Source organism: Ranitomeya imitator, chromosome 7 (assembly GCF_032444005.1).
Source record: "Ranitomeya imitator isolate aRanImi1 chromosome 7, aRanImi1.pri, whole genome shotgun sequence".
Taxonomy (NCBI): domain Eukaryota; kingdom Metazoa; phylum Chordata; class Amphibia; order Anura; family Dendrobatidae; genus Ranitomeya; species Ranitomeya imitator.
The window spans coordinates 182,278,328-182,301,225 of record NC_091288.1 but is presented as its reverse complement, the minus strand read 5'-3'; the positions used below and the strand labels follow the sequence as shown (position 1 = coordinate 182,301,225).

At 46.1% G+C, this 22,898-nt stretch overlaps 1 protein-coding gene across 1 annotated transcript in view; it reads right to left on the bottom strand.

Moving 5' to 3' along the window:
- Positions 1-16,498, bottom strand: part of MOSMO (modulator of smoothened) — a 57,313-nt gene extending 40,815 nt beyond the window's left edge. The window contains exon 1 of the mRNA XM_069734168.1: positions 16,258-16,498. Within this exon, the coding sequence (XP_069590269.1) occupies positions 16,258-16,363 (106 nt within the window). The 5' untranslated portion in view covers positions 16,364-16,498. The remainder of the gene's footprint in view (positions 1-16,257) is intronic.
- Between the last annotated feature and the right edge of the window lie 6,400 nt (positions 16,499-22,898).

Here is a 22,898-nt window from a genome sequence, read left to right as displayed (position 1 = left end):
TGTCAAAACTTTGGCAAATCCGACCATTCAGGAGCTGTGGGAATATTAACCATGATGTCTCACCTGACAAAACAAATGGCTGCAACCAAAGCCTTTCTATCTGCTGGGAGAGGTTTAATTATTTTTGGTCTCTAGAGGTTCATTTAGTGTTCGATAACCACTGGCTAACTTGGCGGCTTTCTCTTCTAATAGGATAGGGATGGTCTTGGCAGTGACCGGAACAACTTTACCCATAGGAAAACTGGTCTGAGTGGAAGATAATGACTTCATGATCTGGAAGAGCAAGTGAGCCCCCCGATATCTCTACAGAGGGGTGGGAGTAACCCTAGGCTAGAGTGTCACTTCCAATGAGACACATTAAGTTGTGTTGGTCAGTTTCAATGGTTAGTATGAGGCCATGTTCACACTATGCGGTTTTTACTGCGGAACCGCCACGATTTTGCCGCTGCGGGTCCGCAGCTGTTTTCCATGCAGGGTTCAGTACAATGTTACCCTATGGAAAACAGAAACCGCAGTGCACATGATGCGGAAAAACCCGAAAAAAACCGCGCTGAATTGCTGCGGAAAAAAAGAAGGACCATGTCACTTCTTTGTGCAGAATCGCAGCGATTCTGCACACATAGAAATGCATTGATCCGCTTACTTCCCGCATGGGGCTGTGCCCACCATGCGGGAAGTAATGCGGATAATGTGCGGGTTATACCCGGGGTGGAGGAGAGGAGACTCTCCTCCAGGCCCCGGGAACCATATTTGTATTAAAAAAAAAAAAGAATTAAAATAAAAAATCATGATATACTCACCTCTGAAGTCTCAGCGCTGCACGCGGCCGTCCGGTCTCAGGTTTGCTATGCTACCAGGACCTTCGGTGATGTCGCGGTCACATGACCGTGACGTCACCGAAGGTCCTGGTCGCACAGCATCTTTGGAACCGGACCGCCGCCTGCAGCGCCGAGGAGATCGGGACGTCAGAGGCTGAGTATACCATGATTTTATTATTTTTAACACTACTATTGATGCTGCATATTGCTGCATATGCAGCATCAATAGTAGGAGTAAATCCCGCAGCGGAACCCGCAGGACAAACCGCGATAAATCTGCAGGGATAACCGCAGCGGGTTTGCCCTGCAGATTTATCAAATCCGCTGCGGGAGAACCCTCAGGATAAAAAGGAACTTGTGAATGTGGCCTGACATCTTCCCTTAACGCCTTTGTGCAGAAATACGTAAATATCTGTCTGCTTGTATGATAACAGCGATTAAGGGGGTGCTCAACTGCTGAGTATAGGTGCCAAGAGAAAAATGTCCAATATAACTACTAATAAAATCTCAGGCACTCAAAACAAGAAATAGTTCATTTATGCAAGAAAAAATTTTTATTTCAAAAAAATGGTGGGAATCCACATGTAAATCCTCTGTAGGTTGGTAGTAAACAGTATATGTACAATGCTCAACGTTTCGGCTGGTGAAGCCTTTTTCAAGAGATTACTGTTTATCCGCCTATGGAGCAGTAGTGGAACTCCCACTTAAGAATAAACGCCGCAGGAGTGTCCGGTGTGGAGGTCCGGGAGGCAGTGACCGTTCAGTAAGGAGGTTTTTTTGAAATAAAAATTTTTTCTTGCATAAATGAACTATTTCTTGTTTTGAGTGCCTGAGATTTTATTAGTAGTTGTCTGCTTGTATGGTCTGGGTTCAGGATCTGCTCCGGACATGTCGCACACCCAACATCTGTCTCAAGCAGGAGCAGCCGGAGATAAACTTCTGACACCAACATTTAAATGGAGCGCCGGCAAAAACGCCCATTGGCCTGCCGCATGTGGCTAATGGTCCCATGAATTGTGGCTCGCGGCTGTCTGCCAGCTTGGTGCATTAGCTGCAGGTCTAGCAAACAGATATGAGAAAAATCGAAAAATGGTGAATTTTGTGCATAGCCTTGCAGAGAAGAGCAGATCTGGATGCAGATATACTGGTCTTAAGGTACCGTCACATTTAGCGACGCTGCAGCGATCTAGACAACGATCCCAATCGCTGCAGCGTCGCTGTGTGGTCGCTGGAGAGCAGTCACACAGACAGCTCTCCAGCGACCAACTATGCGAAGTCCCCTGGTAACCAGGGTAAACATCGGGTTACTAAGCGCAGGGCCGCGCCCTGGTTACCAGCGTAAACGTAAAAAAAAACCAAACACTACATACTTACATTCCGGTGTCTGTCCCCCGGCGCTCTGCTTCTCTGCACTGACTGTGAGCGCCAGCCGGAAAGCACAGCGGTGACGTCACCGCTGTTCTCTGCTTTCTGGCCGGCGCTTACACAGTGCAGAGAAGCACAGCGCCGGGGGACAGACACCGGAATGTAAGTATGTAGTGTTTTTTTTTTTTTTATGTTTACGCTGGTAACCAGGGTAAACATCGGGTTACTAAGCGCAGGGCCGCGCTTAGTAACCCGATGTTTACCCTGGTTACCAGTGAAGACATCGCTGAATCGGCGTCACACACGCCGATTCAGCGATGTCTGCGAGAGTCCAGCGACGAAATAAAGTTCTGGACTTTCTGCTCCGACCAACGATGGCACAGCAGGATGCTGATCGCTACTGCGTGTCAAACTGAACGATATCGCTAGCCAGGACGCTGCAATGTCACGCATCGCTAGCGATATAGTTCAGTGTGAAGGTACCTTTAGGGTATAGAGATAATTTAAGTATGGTATGCTGGAGACAGGATGATACCATCGGTCAGAGGAGGTGCCTGAAGCTGGATGGGACAGTGTGGTGGGACAATACCGAATGGGAATATTGTGGGGATCGCTGGATCTCGGGGTGATTTCTGTGGAAAAGCTTTGGTTATCATACCCCTAATGGGGGCTGTGGTTGCCACTACTGTGAGGGGGAGGGAGGTAGACGTGGCTTGCGACGCCCTCTCAAAGCGGAATGTGGCTCTCTAGGTCAGGAAGGTTGGGGACCACTGGACTAGAAGATAACTTCTTGATCGGTGGTGGTCCAGCCACTGAGTCGCCCACCGATTCCACTGCACAGGAGCGGGTCTGGGCGAGTACGTTCATATCAGACGGGGACTCCGGCTGCACAGATGTGCCCGTCATACTCTTCTCCCAAGCTGGCCCCTACGCCCAATATTCCGGGTGTCTGCACATATTGGAATAAAACAGAAGACGGCTTCCAGAACCAATAGCCTGCAGTCATCACACTTCGCTCTGCAGACAAAAATCAGCAACACACAAACTGCGTTTGCCATTTTTTTTCGTCTCCTTGCTCCAACCCTGAAGGGATACAAATGACATTTCCTTTCTATTAGAGTGCGCACAGATTAATTGTGTGCTAGTAACACGGCAGCACGGAAATGGGGCTCATACATATGCATAGGACACGTTCCCTTAAGGTAAACCTATGGCATTTAGCACCGCATAGCATCACGTCTCATGGGACTGTCATTCCAAGCCAATTCCTGAGGAGTAGGTTGTGGGGAGTCAGTCATTTTGCAGATGACGGACCACCTTAGCAAATTATTTATTTAACTGCTGTAGCGCATCTAAAACAAAGCCATTTTTGCTCGTTTTACATCTACAGCTCCGATGAAGGTCTATGCATCTCCATGGCAACAGACTACAAACAAACCCTGAGTAGATGGATAAGAGTATCTATACATCTCCATGGTAACAAACTACAAACCCTGAGTAGATGGATAAGAGTATCTATACATCTCCATGGTAACAAACTACAAACCCTGAGTAGATGGATAAGAGTATCCATGCATCTCCATGGTAACATACTACAAACCCTGAGTAGATGGATAAGAGTATCTATGCATCTCCATGGTAACAAACTACAAACAAACCCTGAATAGATGGATAAGAGTATCCATGCATCTCCATGGTAAACTACAAACAAACCCTGAGTAGATGGATAAGAGCATCTATGCATCTCCATGGTAACAGACTACAAACCCTGAGTAGATGGATAAGAGTATCTATGCATCTCCATGGTAACAAACTACAAACAAACCCTGAGTAGATGGTTAAGAGCATCTCCATGGTAACAGACTACAAACAAACCCTGAGTAGATGGGTAAGAGTATCCATGCATCTCCATGGTAACAGACTACAAACAAACCCTGAGTAGATGGGTAAGAGTATGGTCGTAGTAGCAATCTTTCCTCTACTTTTTGCAAATTTTCAAATGTATATTAGCAAAACAGTGAAAATCCACTAATGGGAAACAAAAAGAATGCGGCTTTCTGAGCAAAGATAAAAAAAAAAAAAATGAAAAAAACAAAACAAAACGGAATTTGTTCACAACTCCTAAAAATGTATGAAATAAATCCAATAGGTGCAGCCGACCTGGTGTGCTGATGGAAATTCCCCCAAGAGAGGAAGATACAAGGTGAAGGGTCCTCCCACTATCGCAGAAGAAAGAATAAAATAAATAAAAAGTATTAAAAAATGTGTTTCAGCTGTATCCAGCCTTCTTCAGGTGTTTGGATCACTGTAGAAGGCTGCATACAGCCGAAATGCGTTGTTTTTAAATACATTTTTATTTTTCTGTTACTTTTTTGATAATTTGATTACATCTGCGATTGTGGGAGCGGCCTTCACCTGGTATCATTATTTGCAAGAATTGAAAGACAGATGTATGGAGGAACGACTGCAGGATCATTCCAACACACACTGCCTGATCCCTGTCGAGTACATAGTGTGGGATGGCGCTTCGTGGAGGGCTGTGGAGTGGGCAAGCCAAACCTCTGACCCCTCATTTTCAATGACACTGACTCCACAGCCCTGCTTACAGGTGTCTCAATGCAGCCGCTACAGAGGGGAACCAGGGTGGAGATCGCGCCTGCCCACACTGTCTGACTGCCATCATTGATCCTGCAGGCACAGCTGGGCTCAGGCAGTGTCAGTGTGCAAGACACGTCGGCCGAGATCAGACAGCACTCGCTCTGGGCAATCCAACATTGTCAATCAGAAATGAGGAAAGTCCCCAAATCGCTAATTGAGGGGATGTAATGGTGCACTGAAGCCTCCTCATTTCTCATGCACTGTAGTTTAATATGCATTTTTAGGGCGGCAGGCTCCACTTAAGTGACGGCATATGCCACAGATAGGATATTGCTTTAATGCTTATACACTGTGTGCAGAATTATTCGGCAAGTTGTATTTTGATCACATGATACTTTTTATACATATTGTCCTACTCCAAGCTGTTCAGGCTTGAGAGCCAGCTACCAATTAAGTAAATCAGGTGATGTGCATCTCTGTAATGAGGAGGGGTGTTCTCTAATTACATCAGAACCCTATATAAGGTGTGCTTAATTATTAGGCAACTTTCTTTCATTTTGCAAAATGGGTCAGAAGAGAGACGGGCTCTGAAAAGTCCAAAGTGAGATGTTTTGCAGAGGGATGCAGCAGTCTTGAAATTGCCAAACTTTTGAAGCGTGATCACCGAACAATCAAGCGTTTAATGGCAAATAGCCAACAGGGTCGCAAGAAGCATGTTGGGCAAAAAAGACGCAAAGTAACTGCCCATGAATTGAGGAAAATCAAGCGTGAAGCTGCCAAGAAGCCATTTGCCACCAGTTTTGCCATATTTCAGAGCTGCAACATTACTGGAGTAACAAAAAGCACAAGGTGTGCGATACTCAGGGACATGGCCAAGGTAAGGAAGGCTGAAAAACGACCACCTTTGAACAAGAAACATAAGATAAAACGTCAAGCCTGGGCCAAGAAATATCTTAAGACTGACTTCTCAAAGGTTTTATGGACTGATGAAATGAGAGTGACTCTTGATGGGCCAGATGGATGGGCCAGAGGCTGGATCAGTAAAGGGCAGAGAGCTCCACTCCGACTCAGACACCAGCAAGGTGGAGGTGGGGTACTGGTATGGGCTGGTATCATCAAAGATGAACTTGTGGGACCTTTTCGGGTTGAGGATGGAGTGAAGCTCAACTCCCAGACCTACTGCCAGTTTCTGGAAGACAACTTCTTCAAGCAGTGGTACAGACAGGAAGAAGTCGGTATCGTTCAAGAAAACCATGATTTTCATGCAGGACAATTCTCCATCACATGCCTCCTACTACTCCACAGTGTGGCTGGCCAGTAATGGTCTCAAAGAAGAAAAAATAATGACATGGCCCCCTTGTTCACCTGATCTGAACCCCATAGAGAACCTGTGGTCCCTCATAAAATGTGAGATGTACAGGGTGGGAGAACAGTCCACCTCTCGGAACAGTGTCTGGAGGCTGTGGTGGCTGCTGCACGCAATGTTGGTCGTAAACAGATCAAGCAACTGACAGAATCTATGGATGAAGACTGTCGAGTGTCATCATAAAGAAAGGTGGCTATATTGGTCACTCATTTTGGGGGGTTTTGTTTTTGCGTGTCAGAAATTTTAATTTCTAAATTGTGTGCAGTTATATTGGTTTACCTGGTGAAAATAAACAAGTGAGATGGGAATATATTTGGTTTTTATTAAGTTGCCTAATAATTCTGCACAGTAATCGTTACCTGCACAAACAGATATCCTCCTAAGATTGCCAACTCTAAAAAAACCCACTCCAACTTCCAAAAATATTAAGCTTTGATATTTATGAGTCTTTTGGGTTGATTGAAAACATAGATGTTGATCAATAATAAAAATAATCCTCTAAAATACAACTTGCCTAATAATTCTGCACACAGTGTAATTTACCGTTTGGAAGACCAAAAAAAAAAAACCCACACACATCAGTGGTCAATAGGCAATAAAAGCTTAATTTCTATGTTTTAATAATTCAGGTTTTATCAGTGTGTTCCCCGCATTAATATTTCACTTCTATTGGAAGCTGCCAATTCTATTCGATTCTGACGCCAGTTCGCACCGTTTCCTACAGATAACAGTGAGGTATGGAGGCTTTCATTAACGCTCCCATCATCCTGTCTATTAGGAAACCTGCGGCAGATGACGGGGGCGCTCTCCTCTAACGTTTCGCCTCGCTCCACAATCCATATTCCGGCTGTTTACAGGAAGCCGGGCTAAACATTACCTCTGGCCTCCTTTCCTCTGAAGCTTAATTAGATTCCCCGATGATAAATCTAACGGTAAGAACACTAGAAAGACAAAGTGTTAATCCTGCCGCTGTTGTCCTCCGGGGAAGTCTTTCAAAGTTTCTTTTTTTTTTTCCCCCAAACTGGTTGTGATCACGAATGAGATTCACGCCATCAGCTGCTTCCTGGAGAAAATGTGCAAAAGGAACAAAACGGCAAAAAACTAACAGGGAATCGATAGAAAGAGCGCCAGCCAAAACCACGCCGGCCAAAACCACGCCGGTACGGGTTCCTTATCACAAAGCATTAGTTCCCATCTCTTGGAGAAGAAAGCCCAGAAGCTGCCATAGACATAAAATATCAGCTGGCAGCCAATAATCTCCTGACTCCACCATACAGATGCATGATCAGCTCAGCCGAGCGTTCATGTGTTTTCAATAAGCAGAGAGGAAAGAGATGCTGGTCCCTCTCTGTAAGCAAAGAGATCGGGTGTTTAACCCCTTAATCACCGCCAATACACCTTTTTAATTAAAATTACAGCATCCCCAATGGGTGAAAATGCAGCACGCTACAGCAGACGCTGCACTCAGCAGCTTTGCGCTACAGCAGACGCTGCACTCAGCAGCTGCGTGCTACAGCAGACCTCGTGCGCAGCAGCTGCACACTACATCAGGATTGTGTTTTCCCAATGTTTGCCATGGGTCAGCCAGCCATGACGTCCCGTTAGGGCAGCCAGATGGTCACACAAATCGGAAACGCAGTGCATGGGCTGGCCGGCAGCTTTCCTGACCCAAGCATGACAGCTTCATGCGTTTCTATACAGCTGCGTTCCGATTTTGCTCCGATTTATACTGCGCCATTAGGATGTTAGCAACATTTTATCGGAAAGAATAAAAAAAAAAAAATTTGGATTCGTTCCACTTCAACTGAAACGGAGGAGACCTCTAAAAACAAAACATTAAGTTTGGTAAATTTCTCTGAATGAAACATTTTTTTTTTTCGTTAAAGTTGCTGCTAAACTTTTAAACTATCTAATATCCTAACAAGATAAAAAGATATTAGAAGAACGATGCCGATGTAAAATAGAAATATGGGAAATGTTATTTATTAACTTATCATGGATCACTATCTGGCTTAAGAGTACAGACATTCACCGTTTGAAAATTGTTCATTTTTCTAAATGTTTGTCAAATTTCCAAGACTTTCGTACATAAATGCAAAACGTGGCGACCTACATTTACAACTAACAAAATTTCATGACACATTTCGCTTTATCATACAAAGTATGCAAATTGCCTTTTCTGAGCCAGGCGAGCATACATGGCGTAAAAGTCTCCTCACTCTGACATGCCAGGCCTGGCGGCTTGTCACTTCACAAGAAAAAACGTTACCCCTTAGCAACATGTCAGATTTGAAAAATTTGTTTGGATACCAAAAAGGGTTACATTTCAACTGCTTGACCACCCCCCACCCCCCATATCATCCCTCATAGATGAATAGGAAAGCGCCCATATATATCAGACATTCAACCAGTCCGATCTGAATCTGCAGACGTTCTTCTAAGGATGAGGAGCACAAACGGCCTTTGTTATAATTGGGCCAGTCACAAATGCAAACTGCCCACCCCAATTCCAGAAAGAAGTGGGTGGACAGAAACTGGCAAGTGGTTTCACCAGCCCTGCTCATCTGATCTAGGCTCTACGGCTGTCCTTCTTATACTACCATTGTTCTGGAAGGAACATAGTGACAGAGGCATAGACTCACAGATTGTGCTGCTCCTTTCTAGCAAGCCTCTCTTCTCACACCAGCAATGGATTCACAGCTGCACTGCTCAGTACTGTTGTAAAATATTCTCCATACTGCTGCTGAACATATGCTACATAAAGACAGGAAAGCAAGAAAACCCTCAGGTATGCGAGTGCTGTATATGGAAGATCTCATAGCAGAGAGTCTTAACCCACTAGCTCAGAGACAACTACTAATTAAAGAACTGGTAAAAAAAAAAATGAAGGATACAGGTCTTATAATGGCCAGAAGTAGTGTTAGTTCCCTACATGTACTCACATTACAACGTGAAATAGTAGGAATGTAATGTCGTGTCCAATCTAGTTACTGAAATGTCTGAGCAGTGTTAAAGGAATAGAAGCGATTCAGTTCATGTTGGAAAGTAGTGATGGCCTGCCATCAATGTGATTGTAAATGCCATACTAGAAGATCAACAGGACTGCAAATCTGAAAAACAATGGGTATCCTCCTCGCTCAAGTGATGGCCTGCCATTAGTCTGCAAAACAATGGGTATCCTCCTCTCTCAAGTGATGGCCTACCATTAGTCTGCAAAACAATGGGTATCCTCCTCGCTGAAGTGATGGCCTGCCATTAGTCTGCAAAACAATGGGTATCCTCCTCTCTCAAGTGATGGCCTGCCATTAGTCTGCAAAACAATGGGTATCCTCCTCTCTCAAGTGATGGCCTGCCATTAGTCTGCAAAACAATGGGTATCCTCCTCTCTCAAGTGATGGCCTACCATTAGTCTGCAAAACAATGGGTATCCTCCTCGCTGAAGTGATGGCCTGCCATTAGTCTGCAAAACAATGGGTATCCTCCTCTCTCAAGTGATGGCCTGCCATTAGTCTGCAAAACAATGGGTATCCTCCTCGCTCAAGTGATGGCCTGCCATTAGTCTGCAAAACAATGGGTATCCTCCTCTCTCAAGTGATGGCCTACCATTAGTCTGCAAAACAATGGGTATCCTCCTCGCTGAAGTGATGGCCTGCCATTAGTCTGCAAAACAATGGGTATCCTCCTCTCTCAAGTGATGGCCTGCCATTAGTCTGCAAAACAATGGGTATCCTCCTCTCTCAAGTGATGGCCTGCCATTAGTCTGCAAAACAATGGGTATCCTCCTCGCTCAAGTGATGGCCTGCCATTAGACTGCAAAAGAATGGGTATCCTCCTCGCTGAAGTGATGGCCTGCCATTAGTCTGCAAAACAATGGGTATCCTCCTCGCTCAAGTGATGGCCTGCCATTAGTCTGCAAAACAATGGGTATCCTCCTCGCTCAAGTGATGGCCTGCCATTAGACTGCAAAAGAATGGGTATCCTCCTCGCTCAAGTGATGGCCTGCCATTAGACTGCAAAAGAATGGGTATCCTCCTCGCTCATGTGATGGCCTGCCATTAGTCTGCAAAACAATGGGTATCCTCCTCGCTCAAGTGATGGCCTGCCATTAGTCTGCAAAACAATGGGTATCCTCCTTGCTGATGGCCTGCCATTAGTCTGGAAAACAATGAGTATTCTCCTCGCTCAAGTGATGGCCTGCCATTAGTCTGCAAAACAATGGGTATCCTCCTTGCTGATGGCCTGCCATTAGACTGCAAAACAATGGGTATCCTCCTCGCTGATGGCCTGCCATTAGTCTGCAAAACAATGAGTATCCTCCTCGCTGATGGCCTGCCATTAGTCTGCAAAACAATGAGTATCCTCCTCGCTCAAAAGCTCCAGTTCATGTTAACTTCTGATATGTCCACATAATAACCATGTCAAGATTGCCAAAATAACACGACTTTTGATCTTTGAAAAATGTGCATTTCTGTGGTTTAATAGGTTGGGATATGAATATATTCATCTGTTCGGACCCAGATGGGTTGATGTTCCGGACTGCCACCCGGCATCAAGCTTAATTTCGATGATTAAGACAAGATACATCGCCCACAAAGCGACTATTAATTAAAAAGGCCTAGACAAAAATACAATCAATCTGTAGTGTCGGAGATCTGGACGTTTTCCAGTCTTCTGATCAATGCCGCGAGGTACTCTGGTCAGGCTGGAGGTGCCAGGCAGACCTGGCTTATCCAATTAATGCTGCAGTCCAGCGGATACCACTGGGCTGTACTATTCTGATCAGTTAACAGAGGAATAAATGCAAACCGATTTAGATAATTAAATTAGACATCTAATTTAAAAGTCTTAAAAAGTTCTTATTTTTTACGAGATTCTAAGGTAGCATCGGAGTTAGATGGTACAAGCCCATCGGGTGCCATCATATAATCCCACTATAAAGGTACGTTTATTCAATGTGGGGAAAAAAAGAAAGATGCTACCTGCCCCCGACAGTTGCTGATGGGGGAGTTAACTCAATAACCCCCATCCTCTTGTTCTCCATTCAGAGCTTTCTCTGTTGACAACATTTGACAGAACAGCAAGGCCGAGCATTCATTTGTATTCATATTTGTATGTGGCTGCGCTCCAGTTTTTCCCCATAATCAATACATATTATTGCAGCAATTTATCCAAAATTGCGGCAAAAACGTTGTTGCTCTACTGTGATTGTGGCCAAAAAAAAGAGCAGAGCAAATGCATCCTTTTGCATTCCCGACAGCTAGTGTATAGGCATTGTAAAGGGAGTCTGTCAGCACATTTTTATTATGTAATCTGGGAACAGCCTAATTTTGAGGCAGAGACCCCGATTCCAGTGATGTGTCACTTCTGCTGCTGTTTCAACAAAAATCAGTGTTTTATCAGCAGGAGATTATCACCAGGGCTGTGGAGACGGTAAGCCAAACCTCCGACTCCTCAATTTCCATAACACCGACTCCACCAAAATGGGCTCCGACTGACTCCACAGCCCTGATTATCACTACAGGACTAGATGTCTCATGCCTCCTAGTCAACTGCTCCATGTAACCCTGCTCCCACCACTGAATAACAGATTTCTGTCAATGTACAGTGTACAATACCCATTGCCGCAGCAGCACCAAAATTCCACGTAGACATTTGCCGTTACATGTGAACAGAGTTATTGAAACCCTATCAATATAATGAGGATGGCGATCAGGAAATCGCCTCTATGGGGTCTCTTATTCTGGCTTAGGATACATCGTTCATAGGGGTTTGTAAAAAGTTGTAATCCGTAATAAAGTCTCTCCTAAAAAAAATTAAAAAAAAACAAAAAAAAACTGTACTAATATTGTAATGGAAAAGAAATGATCTACAATACCATGAGCAGGTTTATTTTGTTATCGCACTATAGACGCTGAAGTAACATCAAAACAGTTAAAAATCCTTTTTATTTAGACAGAGTCTTAGACTTACGCCAGAACCCTTATTTACGCCAATTAATGGTACAAATTAAAGCCACTTTATCGGACTCCTAGAGGCTCCGGCCCCTTCTGCTAAGGCCACACAGACTCACCAGCAGGATACATAGGAACATGTGCAAAAATCAAGTTCGGACATTTACTTGGAAATCAACCACGTTCTAAAGTCAGGTACAATTCCCATCTCCATTTACAAAGGCGATGTCTAAACAATCCACTAATGGTGCAGCCGGCCGGTCGATACCAAGCCTGAGAAACAAACAAAATAACTCAGTTCCTATACAAAATCAATTTTAATTCTTTGGTTACAAGAAAGAAAAAAGCCGCTCTGGAAAAGCAACGCACATAGACTGCAGCCATGAATGATGTGAGAGCAGGCGGTGGTCCGCTGCCAGCGCTGTGTAGACCACCTCACTTCTAATTATGGCTGCTCGGAAGAAAAAGAAAACCTCCCTGTAGAGTATAAAGTGCTGATAGCCGTGCTGTAATATACAAGTACTAGATGGTGGCCCGATTGTAACGCATCGGGTATTCCAGAATATGCATGTCCACGTAGTATATTGCCCAGCCCGCGTACTATATTGCCCAGCCCGCGTACTATATTGCCCAGCCCGCGTACTATATTGCACAGCCCACGTAGTATATTGCACAGCCCACGTAGTATATTGCACAGCCCACGTAGTATATTGCACAGCCCACGTAGTATATTGCACAGCCCACGTAGTATATTGCACAGCCCTCGTAGTATATTGCACAGCCCTCGTAGTATATTGCACAGCCCTCGTAGTATATTGCACAGCCCACGTAGTATATTGCACAGCCCACGTAGTATATTGCACAGCCCACGTAGTATATTGCACAGCCCACGTAGTATATTGCACAGCCCACGTAGTATATTGCACAGCCCACGTAGTATATTGCACAGCCCACGTAGTATATTGCACAGCCCACGTAGTATATTGCACAGTCTCGTAGTATATTGCACAGCCCTCGTAGTATATTGCACAGCCCTCGTAGTATATTGCACAGCCCACGTAGTATATTGCACAGCCCACGTAGTATATTGCACAGCCCACGTAGTATATTGCACAGCCCACGTAGTATATTGCACAGCCCACGTAGTATATTGCACAGCCCACGTAGTATATTGCACAGTCTCGTAGTAGTATATTATACAGCCCACGTAGTATATTGCCCAGCCACGTAGTAGTATATAATACAGCCTACGCAGTATATAGCAATGTGGACACCATATTCCTGTTAAAAAAAAAAAAGAATTAAAATAAAAAATAGTTATATACTCATCCTCCATTTGCCCCGGATCGAAGCGGTTACCAACGCTCCTGTCTGAAGAGTGCATTGCGGTCTCGCGAGATGATGACGTAGCGGTCTCGCGAGACAGCACATCATCATCTCGCAAGACCGCAACGCATGGAGCGGTCACCGGGGCGTCGCGAGGAGCGGGGAAGGCCTGTTCCTGATCTGAAAGACGGTGAGTATATAACTATTTTTTATTATTATTATTTTTAACATTAGATCTTTTTACTATTGATGCGGCATAGGCAGCATGAATAGTAAAAAGTTGGTCAAACAGGGTTAACCAAGTGCGTTACACCGCGGTCAATGCTGCCATTAACCCTGTGTGAGCGCTGACTAGAGGGGAGTACGGAGCGGGCACTAACTGCGGGGCGGAAGGAGCGGCCATTTTTCCACCGGACTGTGCCCATCGCTGATTGGTCGTGGCTGCTTTGCCACGACCAATCAGCGACTTGGATTTCCATGACAGACAGAGGCCGCGACCAATGAATATCCGTGACAGACAGACGGAAGTGACCCTTAGACAATTATATAGTAGATCCATCAGATGTCATCAGTGGGTGCAGGCAGCAGGTACCACCATACGCTGCCTCCAAAACTGCCTCAACAACTTGCCCTTCTGGACATTTTGGCAACAACAATCACTGAAAGTGGGAAGAGGGGTCTGATGATTGAGAATCATAGATCAGTGACAGCGGCCCCCCAAGTCATAGTGTCATTGCCAAACTAAAACTCCCAATGCAACAAGAAACCATATACACACATTATTTATATTCTATATATACACAGTGATAAATGTATGCTTACTGCAGGAATCTCCACTGATCATGACATAGGGGAGCCAAGATCCACTTTGTGAATGGATCGGTAGTGATCTCATGGAGCCAGACATTCTCCACAGCCATCCACATACACGTCCATAATGATGTCGCCTAAAGCCGCCTCCACTATGACACAATGACCTGCAGCCATCCCGTAAGATCTCCACCATGTCGAGACCTACAATCACCCCCTACTACACCACCGTGTCATCACCTACAGCCGTCGCCTACATCTCTATCTCGTCACATGCAGCCATCCAAACCACGTGGTTGCAGACAGCCGTCCACTACATCTCCACCATGTAGTCAACTGCAGCCATCCCGTAACGTCTCCATGTCATGACCTACAGCCATCCCCTACTACGCCACCGTGTCAACACCTACAGCTGCCACCTACTACACCACTGTGTTGTCGCCTACAGCTGCCCCCCACATCTTCATCACGTCGTCCCCTACATATCCACGTCGTCCCCTACATCTCCATCACGTCGTCCCCTACAGCTGCCCCCTACATCTCCACCACGTCACCCCCTACTTCTCCACCACATCGCCCCTACATTTCCACGTCACCCCCTACAGCTGCCCCAATACATCACCACATCGTCCCCTACATCTCCACCACGTCGCCCCCCTACATCTCCACCACGTCCCCCCCTACATCTCCACCACGTCGCCCCCCTACATCTCCACCACGTCCCCCCCTACATCTCCACCACGTCCCCCACTACATCTCCACCACGTCGCCCCCTACATCTCCACCACGTCGCCCCCCTACATCTCCACCACGTCCCCCCCTACATCTCCACCACGTCGCCCCCTACATCTCCACCACGTCCCCCCCTACATCTCCACCACGTCCCCCCCTACATCTCCACCACGTCCCCCCCTACATCTCCACCACGTCGCCCCCTACATCTCCACCACGTCGCCCCCTACATCTCCACCACGTCCCCCCCTACATCTCCACCACGTCCCCCCCTACATCTCCACCACGTCGCCCCCCTACATCTCCACCACGTCCCCCCCTACATCTCCACCACGTCCCCCCCTACATCTCCACCACGTCGCCCCCTACATCTCCACCACGTCCCCCCCTACATCTCCACCACGTCGCCCCCTACATCTCCACCACGTCCCCCCCTACATCTCCACCACGTCCCCCCCTACATCTCCACCACGTCCCCCCCTACATCTCCACCACGTCGCCCCCTACATCTCCACCACGTCCCCCCCTACATCTCCACCACGTCCCCCCCTACATCTCCACCACGTCGCCCCCCTACATCTCCACCACGTCGCCCCCTACATCTCCACCACGTCGCCCCCTACATCTCCACCACGTCGCCCCCTACATCTCCACCACGTCCCCCCCTACATCTCCACCACGTCCCCCCCTACATCTCCACCACGTCCCCCCCTACATCTCCACCACGTCGCCCCCTACATCTCCACCACGTCCCCCCCTACATCTCCACCACGTCCCCCCCTACATCTCCACCACGTCGCCCCCCTACATCTCCACCACGTCGCCCCCTACATCTCCACCACGTCCCCCCCTACATCTCCACCACGTCGCCCCCCTACATCTCCACCACGTCGCCCCCTACATCTCCACCACGTCCCCCCCTACATCTCCACCACGTCCCCCCCTACATCTCCACCACGTCCCCCCCTACATCTCCACCACGTCCCCCCCTACATCTCCACCACGTCCCCCCCTACATCTCCACCACGTCGCCCCCTACATCTCCACCACGTCCCCCCCTACATCTCCACCACGTCCCCCCCTACATCTCCACCACGTCGCCCCCTAGTGTCTCCGTACTATCCTGCCAGGGGTGAGGTGTGATCTCTCTAGATTTCTGGTCATACAATGTCATTTGCCCTAATGATACAATTACCGGGAGATTTCCTCCCGGAATTCCCGGCTCAGCCTCCCGGTATCCCGCACCCTCCTCCGCTGTGCGCTCCTCTCACCGGGCGCTGCCCTCACTCACCCGCGGACTCCCCGGTGTTTATCCAGTCCGGGTTGGCGATGCTGGCGATGGCAAAGATATCCGCAGCCAGAAACAGACATCCTGAAATGATGGTCAGTTTATCCATATCTTTCCCCCCCGCCGCCGCTGGGCCTCCCGGTGCCCGCTCCCCTCTCAGACGGAGGGGGGCGATCCCTCCGCGTAAACCACCAACCCAGCGCTGGGACCGGGCCGGATTCTGCCCCGGAACTCAAACCCCCCTCTCCTGAGACCCCCGGAAGTAAACAGCGGGCAGTGTTCCTCCCACCGATACTGACCGCTCCGCCCTCGCCTTGTTACTACGGAAGCTGGCGCAGGACAACCTCTCCCTAGCAACAACGACCGTGTCACGTGATACAGGGGGGATTGGCTGCACGGTGCAGCTGTTCTCCCTCACATAGTAACGCTAAGGAAATGGGGAGGAGCTGTCTTTAGCAACCAATCAGGCTGCTGCTCTCATTTTCCAAACAGCGGTTGAAAAGTGAGAACTGACATCTAATTGGTTGATTTTTTTTTATTGTCTTTTACACAGTCCTATAAATTTGTGTCATCAATTTCTTTTTCAGAAGCACAAATGTTTATAAAAAATTTTTTTGCATTTTTTAAATGAAAAATAGAAAAAAATTGGAGTCCTGCTCAACAGGACTGGATTTTCCGTTTCTTTTTAATTTTCAAAAGAAAATATGGTGCATACGAAAGAAAAATTTACATTGTCGACATGACCCAGTCAACGCACGCACGCACGCACAGAATGACGTATCCCCATGGCAGTGTGTCAAATTTTCTGTCAGAGTTTGACAGCAGCCTTTAACAGGTTAATAATCCGCTCCACCTGCAATAATTAGAGGTAGGTCCTGGCTGTGATCTACAACCATGATCTGCCAGGTATGGGGCGAGCTCACCCCATGAGCCCGCTCCATACACCCGCTTCCAAATTGTGCCATACATGTACGGCAGAGGTCTTGAACGGGTTGAACCAAAACATTCTGTGAAACATTTAGAGTATGTGCACACGCTGCGGATTTTGCTGCGGATCCGCAGTCCTCGATACAGTATAATTCATTCCCCATAGTCCTCCATACAGTATAATGCACCCCATAGTCCTCCATACAGCATAATGCACCCCATAGTCCTCCATACAGTATAATGCACCCCATAGTCCTCCATACAGTATAATTCATTCCCCATAGTCCTCCATACAGTATAATGCACCCCATAGTCCTCTATACAGTATAATTCATTCCCCATAGTCCTCCATTCAGTATAATGCACCCCATAGTCCTCCATACAGTATAATTCATTCCCCATAGTCCTCCATACAGTATAATGTACCCCATAGTCCTCCATACAGTATAATGCACCCCATAGTCCTCCATACAGTATAATTCATTCCCCATAGTCCTCCATACAGTATAATGCACCCCATAGTCCTCCATACAGTATAATTCATTCCCCATAGTCCTCCATACAGTATAAGGTACCCCATAGTCCTCCATACAGTATAATGCACCCCATAGTCCTCTATACAGTATAATGCACCCCCATGGTCCTCCATACAGTATAATGCACCCCATAGTACTCCATACAGTATAATGCACCCCATAGTCCTCCATACAGTATAATGCACCCCATAGTCCTCCATACAGTATAATGCACCCCATAGTCCTCCATACAGTATAACGTACCCCATAGTCCTCCATACAGTATAATGCACCCCATAGTCCTCCATACAGTATAATTCATTCCCCATAGTCCTCCATACAGTATAATGCACCCCATAGTGCTCTATACAGTATAATTCATTGCCCATAGTCCTCCATACAGTATAATGCACCCCATAGTCCTCCATACAGTATAATGCACCCCATAGTCCTCTATACAGTATAATTCATTCCCCATAGTCCTCCATACAGTATAATGCACCCCATAGTCCTCTATACAGTATAATTCATTCCCCATAGTCCTCCATACAGTATAATGCACCCCATAGTCCTCTATACAGTATAATTCATTCCCCATAGTCCTCCATACAGTATAATGCACCCCATAGTCCTCTATACAGTATAATTCATTCCCCATAGTCCTCCATATAGTATAATGTACCCCATAGTCCTCCATACAGTATAATGCACCCCATAGTCCTCTATACAGTATAATGCACCCCCATGGTCCTCCATACAGTATTATTCATTCCCCATAGTCCTCCATACAGTATAATGCACCCCATAGTCCTCTATACAGTATAATTCATTCCCTATAGTCCTCTATACAGTATAATTCATTCCCCATAGTCCTCCATACAGTATAATGCACCCCATAGTCCTCTATACAGTATTTCATTCCCCATAGTCCTCCATACAGTATAATGCACCCCATAGTCCTCTATACAGTATAATTCATTCCCCATAGTCCTCCATATAGTATAATGTACCCCATAGTCCTCCATACAGTATAATGCACCCCATAGTCCTCTATACAGTATAATGCACCCCCATGGTCCTCCATACAGTATTATTCATTCCCCATAGTCCTCCATACAGTATAATCCACCCCATAGTCCTCTATACAGTATAATTCATTCCCTATAGTCCTCTATACAGTATAATTCATTCCCCATAGTCCTCCATACAGTATAAATGCACCCCAGAGTCCTCTGTACAGTATAATTCATTCCCTATAGTCCTCTATACAGTATAATTCATTCCCAGTATACAGAGCAAAGTACTGCAGTGCGCAGGCGCCGGGCCTATCTGACCTTTCCCGGCGCCTGCGCACTGCAGTATGATTCCCCCCAACTGTGACCCCCACACAAGCCTCCATGCAGTATAATTGCCCCTAAACCTCTCCACCCTACTGTATATAATGGCCTCCACTAAGGCTACTTTCGCACATCAGTTTTTTGCTGTCAGACTCAATCCGAAGAACTTTGAAAAAAACCCGGATCCGTCGCACATTGTGAAAACCTGATGCGACGGATCAGTATTTTCGCCGGATCCGACTAGCTGATCCGGAGAGGGAGAGAGAAACCAGAATGGAAAACGCTAAGCATGCTTACTTTAAAAAGAAAAAAGGAATCCGTCGCTGGATTCGTCATTTTATAGATCAGGCGCCATAGTCTTCTATTATAGCTAACGCCGGACGCCACTGGATCCGTCGCTGTCCGTTTTTTCGACACACACAAAAACGTTAGCATGTCCGTTTTCTCTGGCCGCTGGAAAACAAATTTTCGACGGATCCGGCAAAAACGGATCAAAGGTGAGACCATCCATCGCTAATACAAGTCTGAGAAAAAAAAACTGATCCGGTGGCAACTTTTGCAGGATCCGTTTTTTTCAAAATTCCCCGGATTGTGACTGACGGCAAAAAACTGATGTCTGGAAGCAGCCTTAATATGATGGACCCCACATAAACTCCACATTGTATAATTGCTTGCATACAGTTTAAAGACTGCCACATAGCCCTCCAAATATTAGCCCCCACGTAGCCTTGTATATTCTATAATGTGCTCCCCCTAGTCCTCCATACTGCATAATGTGACCCATAGTCCATATAGTATAATTCCCCATAGTCCTCCATACAGTATAATTCATTCCCCCTAGGCCTCCATACAGTATAATTCATTCCCCCAGTCCTCCATACTGTATAATACACCCCATAGTCCTCCATACAGTATAATGCACCCCATAGTTCTCTATACAGTGTAATGCACCCCATAGTCCTCTGTACAGTATAATTAATTCCATATAGTCCTCTATATAGTATAATTCATTCCCTCTAGTCCTCTATACAGTATAATTCATTCCCCCTAGGCCTCCATACAGTATAATTCATTCCCCCTAGTCCTCCATACAGTATAATACACCCCATAGTCCTCCATACAGTATAATGCACCCCATAGTCCTCTATACAGTATTTCATTCCCCATAGTCCTCCATACAGTATAATGCACCCCATAGTCCTCTATACAGTATAATTCATTCCCCATAGTCCTCCATATAGTATAATGTACCCCATAGTCCTCCATGCAGTATAATGCACCCCATAGTCCTCTATACAGTATAATGCACCCCCATGGTCCTCCATACAGTATTATTCATTCCCCATAGTCCTCCATACAGTATAATCCACCCCATAGTCCTCTATACAGTATAATTCATTCCCTATAGTCCTCTATACAGTATAATTCATTCCCCATAGTCCTCCATACAGTATAAATGCACCCCAGAGTCCTCTGTACAGTATAATTCATTCCCTATAGTCCTCTATACAGTATAATTCATTCCCAGTATACAGAGCAAAGTACTGCAGTGCGCAGGCGCCGGGCCTATCTGACCTTTCTCGGCGCCTGCGCACTGCAGTATGATTCCCCCCAACTGTGACCCCCACACAAGCCTCCATGCAGTATAATTGCCCCTAAACCTCTCCACCCTACTGTATATAATGGCCTCCACTAAGGCTACTTTCGCACATCAGTTTTTTGCTGTCAGACTCAATCCGGAGAACTTTGAAAAAAACCCGGATCCGTTGCACATTGTGAAAACCTGATGCGACGGATCAGTATTTTCGCCGGATCCGACTAGCTGATCCGGAGAGGGAGAGAGAAACCAGAATGGAAAACGCTAAGCATGCTTACTTTAAAAAGAAAAAAGGAATCCATCGCCGGATTCGTCATTTTACAGATCAGGCGCCATAGTCTTCTATTATAGCTAACGCCGGACGCCACTGGATCCGTCGCTGTCCGTTTTTTCGACACACACAAAAACGTTAGCATGTCCGTTTTCTCTGGCCGCTGGAAAACAAATTTTTGACGGATCCGGCAAAAACGGATCAAAGGTGAGACCATCCATCGCTAATACAAGTCTGAGAAAAAAAAACTGATCCGGTGGCAACTTTTGCAGGATCCGTTTTTTTCAAAATTCCCCGGATTGTGACTGACGGCAAAAAACTGATGTCTGGAAGCAGCCTTAATATGATGGACCCCACATAAACTCCACATTGTATAATTGCTTGCATACAGTTTAAAGACTGCCACATAGCCCTCCAAATATTAGCCCCCACGTAGCCTTGTATATTCTATAATGTGCTCCCCCTAGTCCTCCATACTGCATAATGTGCCCCATAGTCCATATAATATAATTCCCCATAGTCCTCCATACAGTATAATTCATTCCCCCTAGGCCTCCATACAGTATAATTCATTCCCCCAGTCCTCCATACAGTATAATACACCCCATAGTCCTCCATACAGTATAATGCACCCCATAGTTCTCTATACAGTGTAATGCACCCCATAGTCCTCTGTACAGTATAATTAATTCCATATAGTCCTCTATATAGTATAATTCATTCCCTCTAGTCCTCTATACAGTATAATTCATTCCCCCTAGGCCTCCATACAGTATAATTCATTCCCCCTAGTCCTCCATACAGTATAATACACCCCATAGTCCTCTATACAGTATAATGCACCCCATAGTTCTCTATACAGTGTAATGCACCCCATAGTCCTCTGTACAGTATAATTCATTCCCTATAGTCCTTTATATCAGGGGTCCCCAACTCCAGTCCTCAAGGCCCACCAACAGGTCATGTTTTCAGGATTTCCTTTGCATTGCACAGGTGATGCAATTATTACCCGGGCAAGACTAAGGAAATCCTGAAAACATGACATGTTGGTGGGCCTTGAGGACTGGAGTTGGGGACCCCTGCTCTATATAGTATAATTCATTCCCCATAGTCCTCCATACAGTATAATTCATTGCCCCTAGGCCTCCATACAGTATAATTCATTCCCCCTAGTCCTCCATACAGTATAATACACCCCATAGTCCTCCATACAGTATAATGCACCACATAGTTCTCTATACAGTGTAATGCACCCCATAGTCCTCTGTACAGTATAATTCATCCCCCATAGTCCTCTATACAGTATAATTCATTCCCCATAGTCCTCTATACAGTATAATTCATTCCCCATAGTCCTCTATACAGTATAATTCATTCCCCATAGTCCTCTATACAGTATAATTCATTCCCCCTAGGCCTCCATACAGTATAATTCATTCCCCCTAGGCCTCCATACAGTATAATTCATTCCCCCTAGTCCTCCATACAGTATAATACACCCCATAGTCCTCCATACAGTATAATGCACCACATAGTTCTCTATACAGTGTAATGCACCCCATAGTCCTCTGTACAGTATAATTCATCCCCCATAGTCCTCTATACAGTATAATTCATCCCCCATAGTCCTCTATACAGTATAATTCATTCCCCATAGTCCTCTATACAGTATAATTCATTCCCCATAGTCCTCTATACAGTATAATTCATTCCCCATAGTCCTCCATACAGTATAATTCATTCCCCATAGTCCTCTATACAGTATTCTGGCCACCACAATTTTCTCACAGACCAAAAAAAAAAACAATCCTCACGCCTCCTCCTTGTTCCACCGCTGCTCCAGTCTCTGCAGCGAGCGTTCATATGAAGCACTGCACACCTCAGCGTACCGAGCACCATGTAGTGATGTTATCACATCTGCTGAGCTGAGGCGTCAGACACTGAGGAAGAATGATGGAGGAGGAAGCATCAGCTGACGTTCCCTCTTTCATCATTGC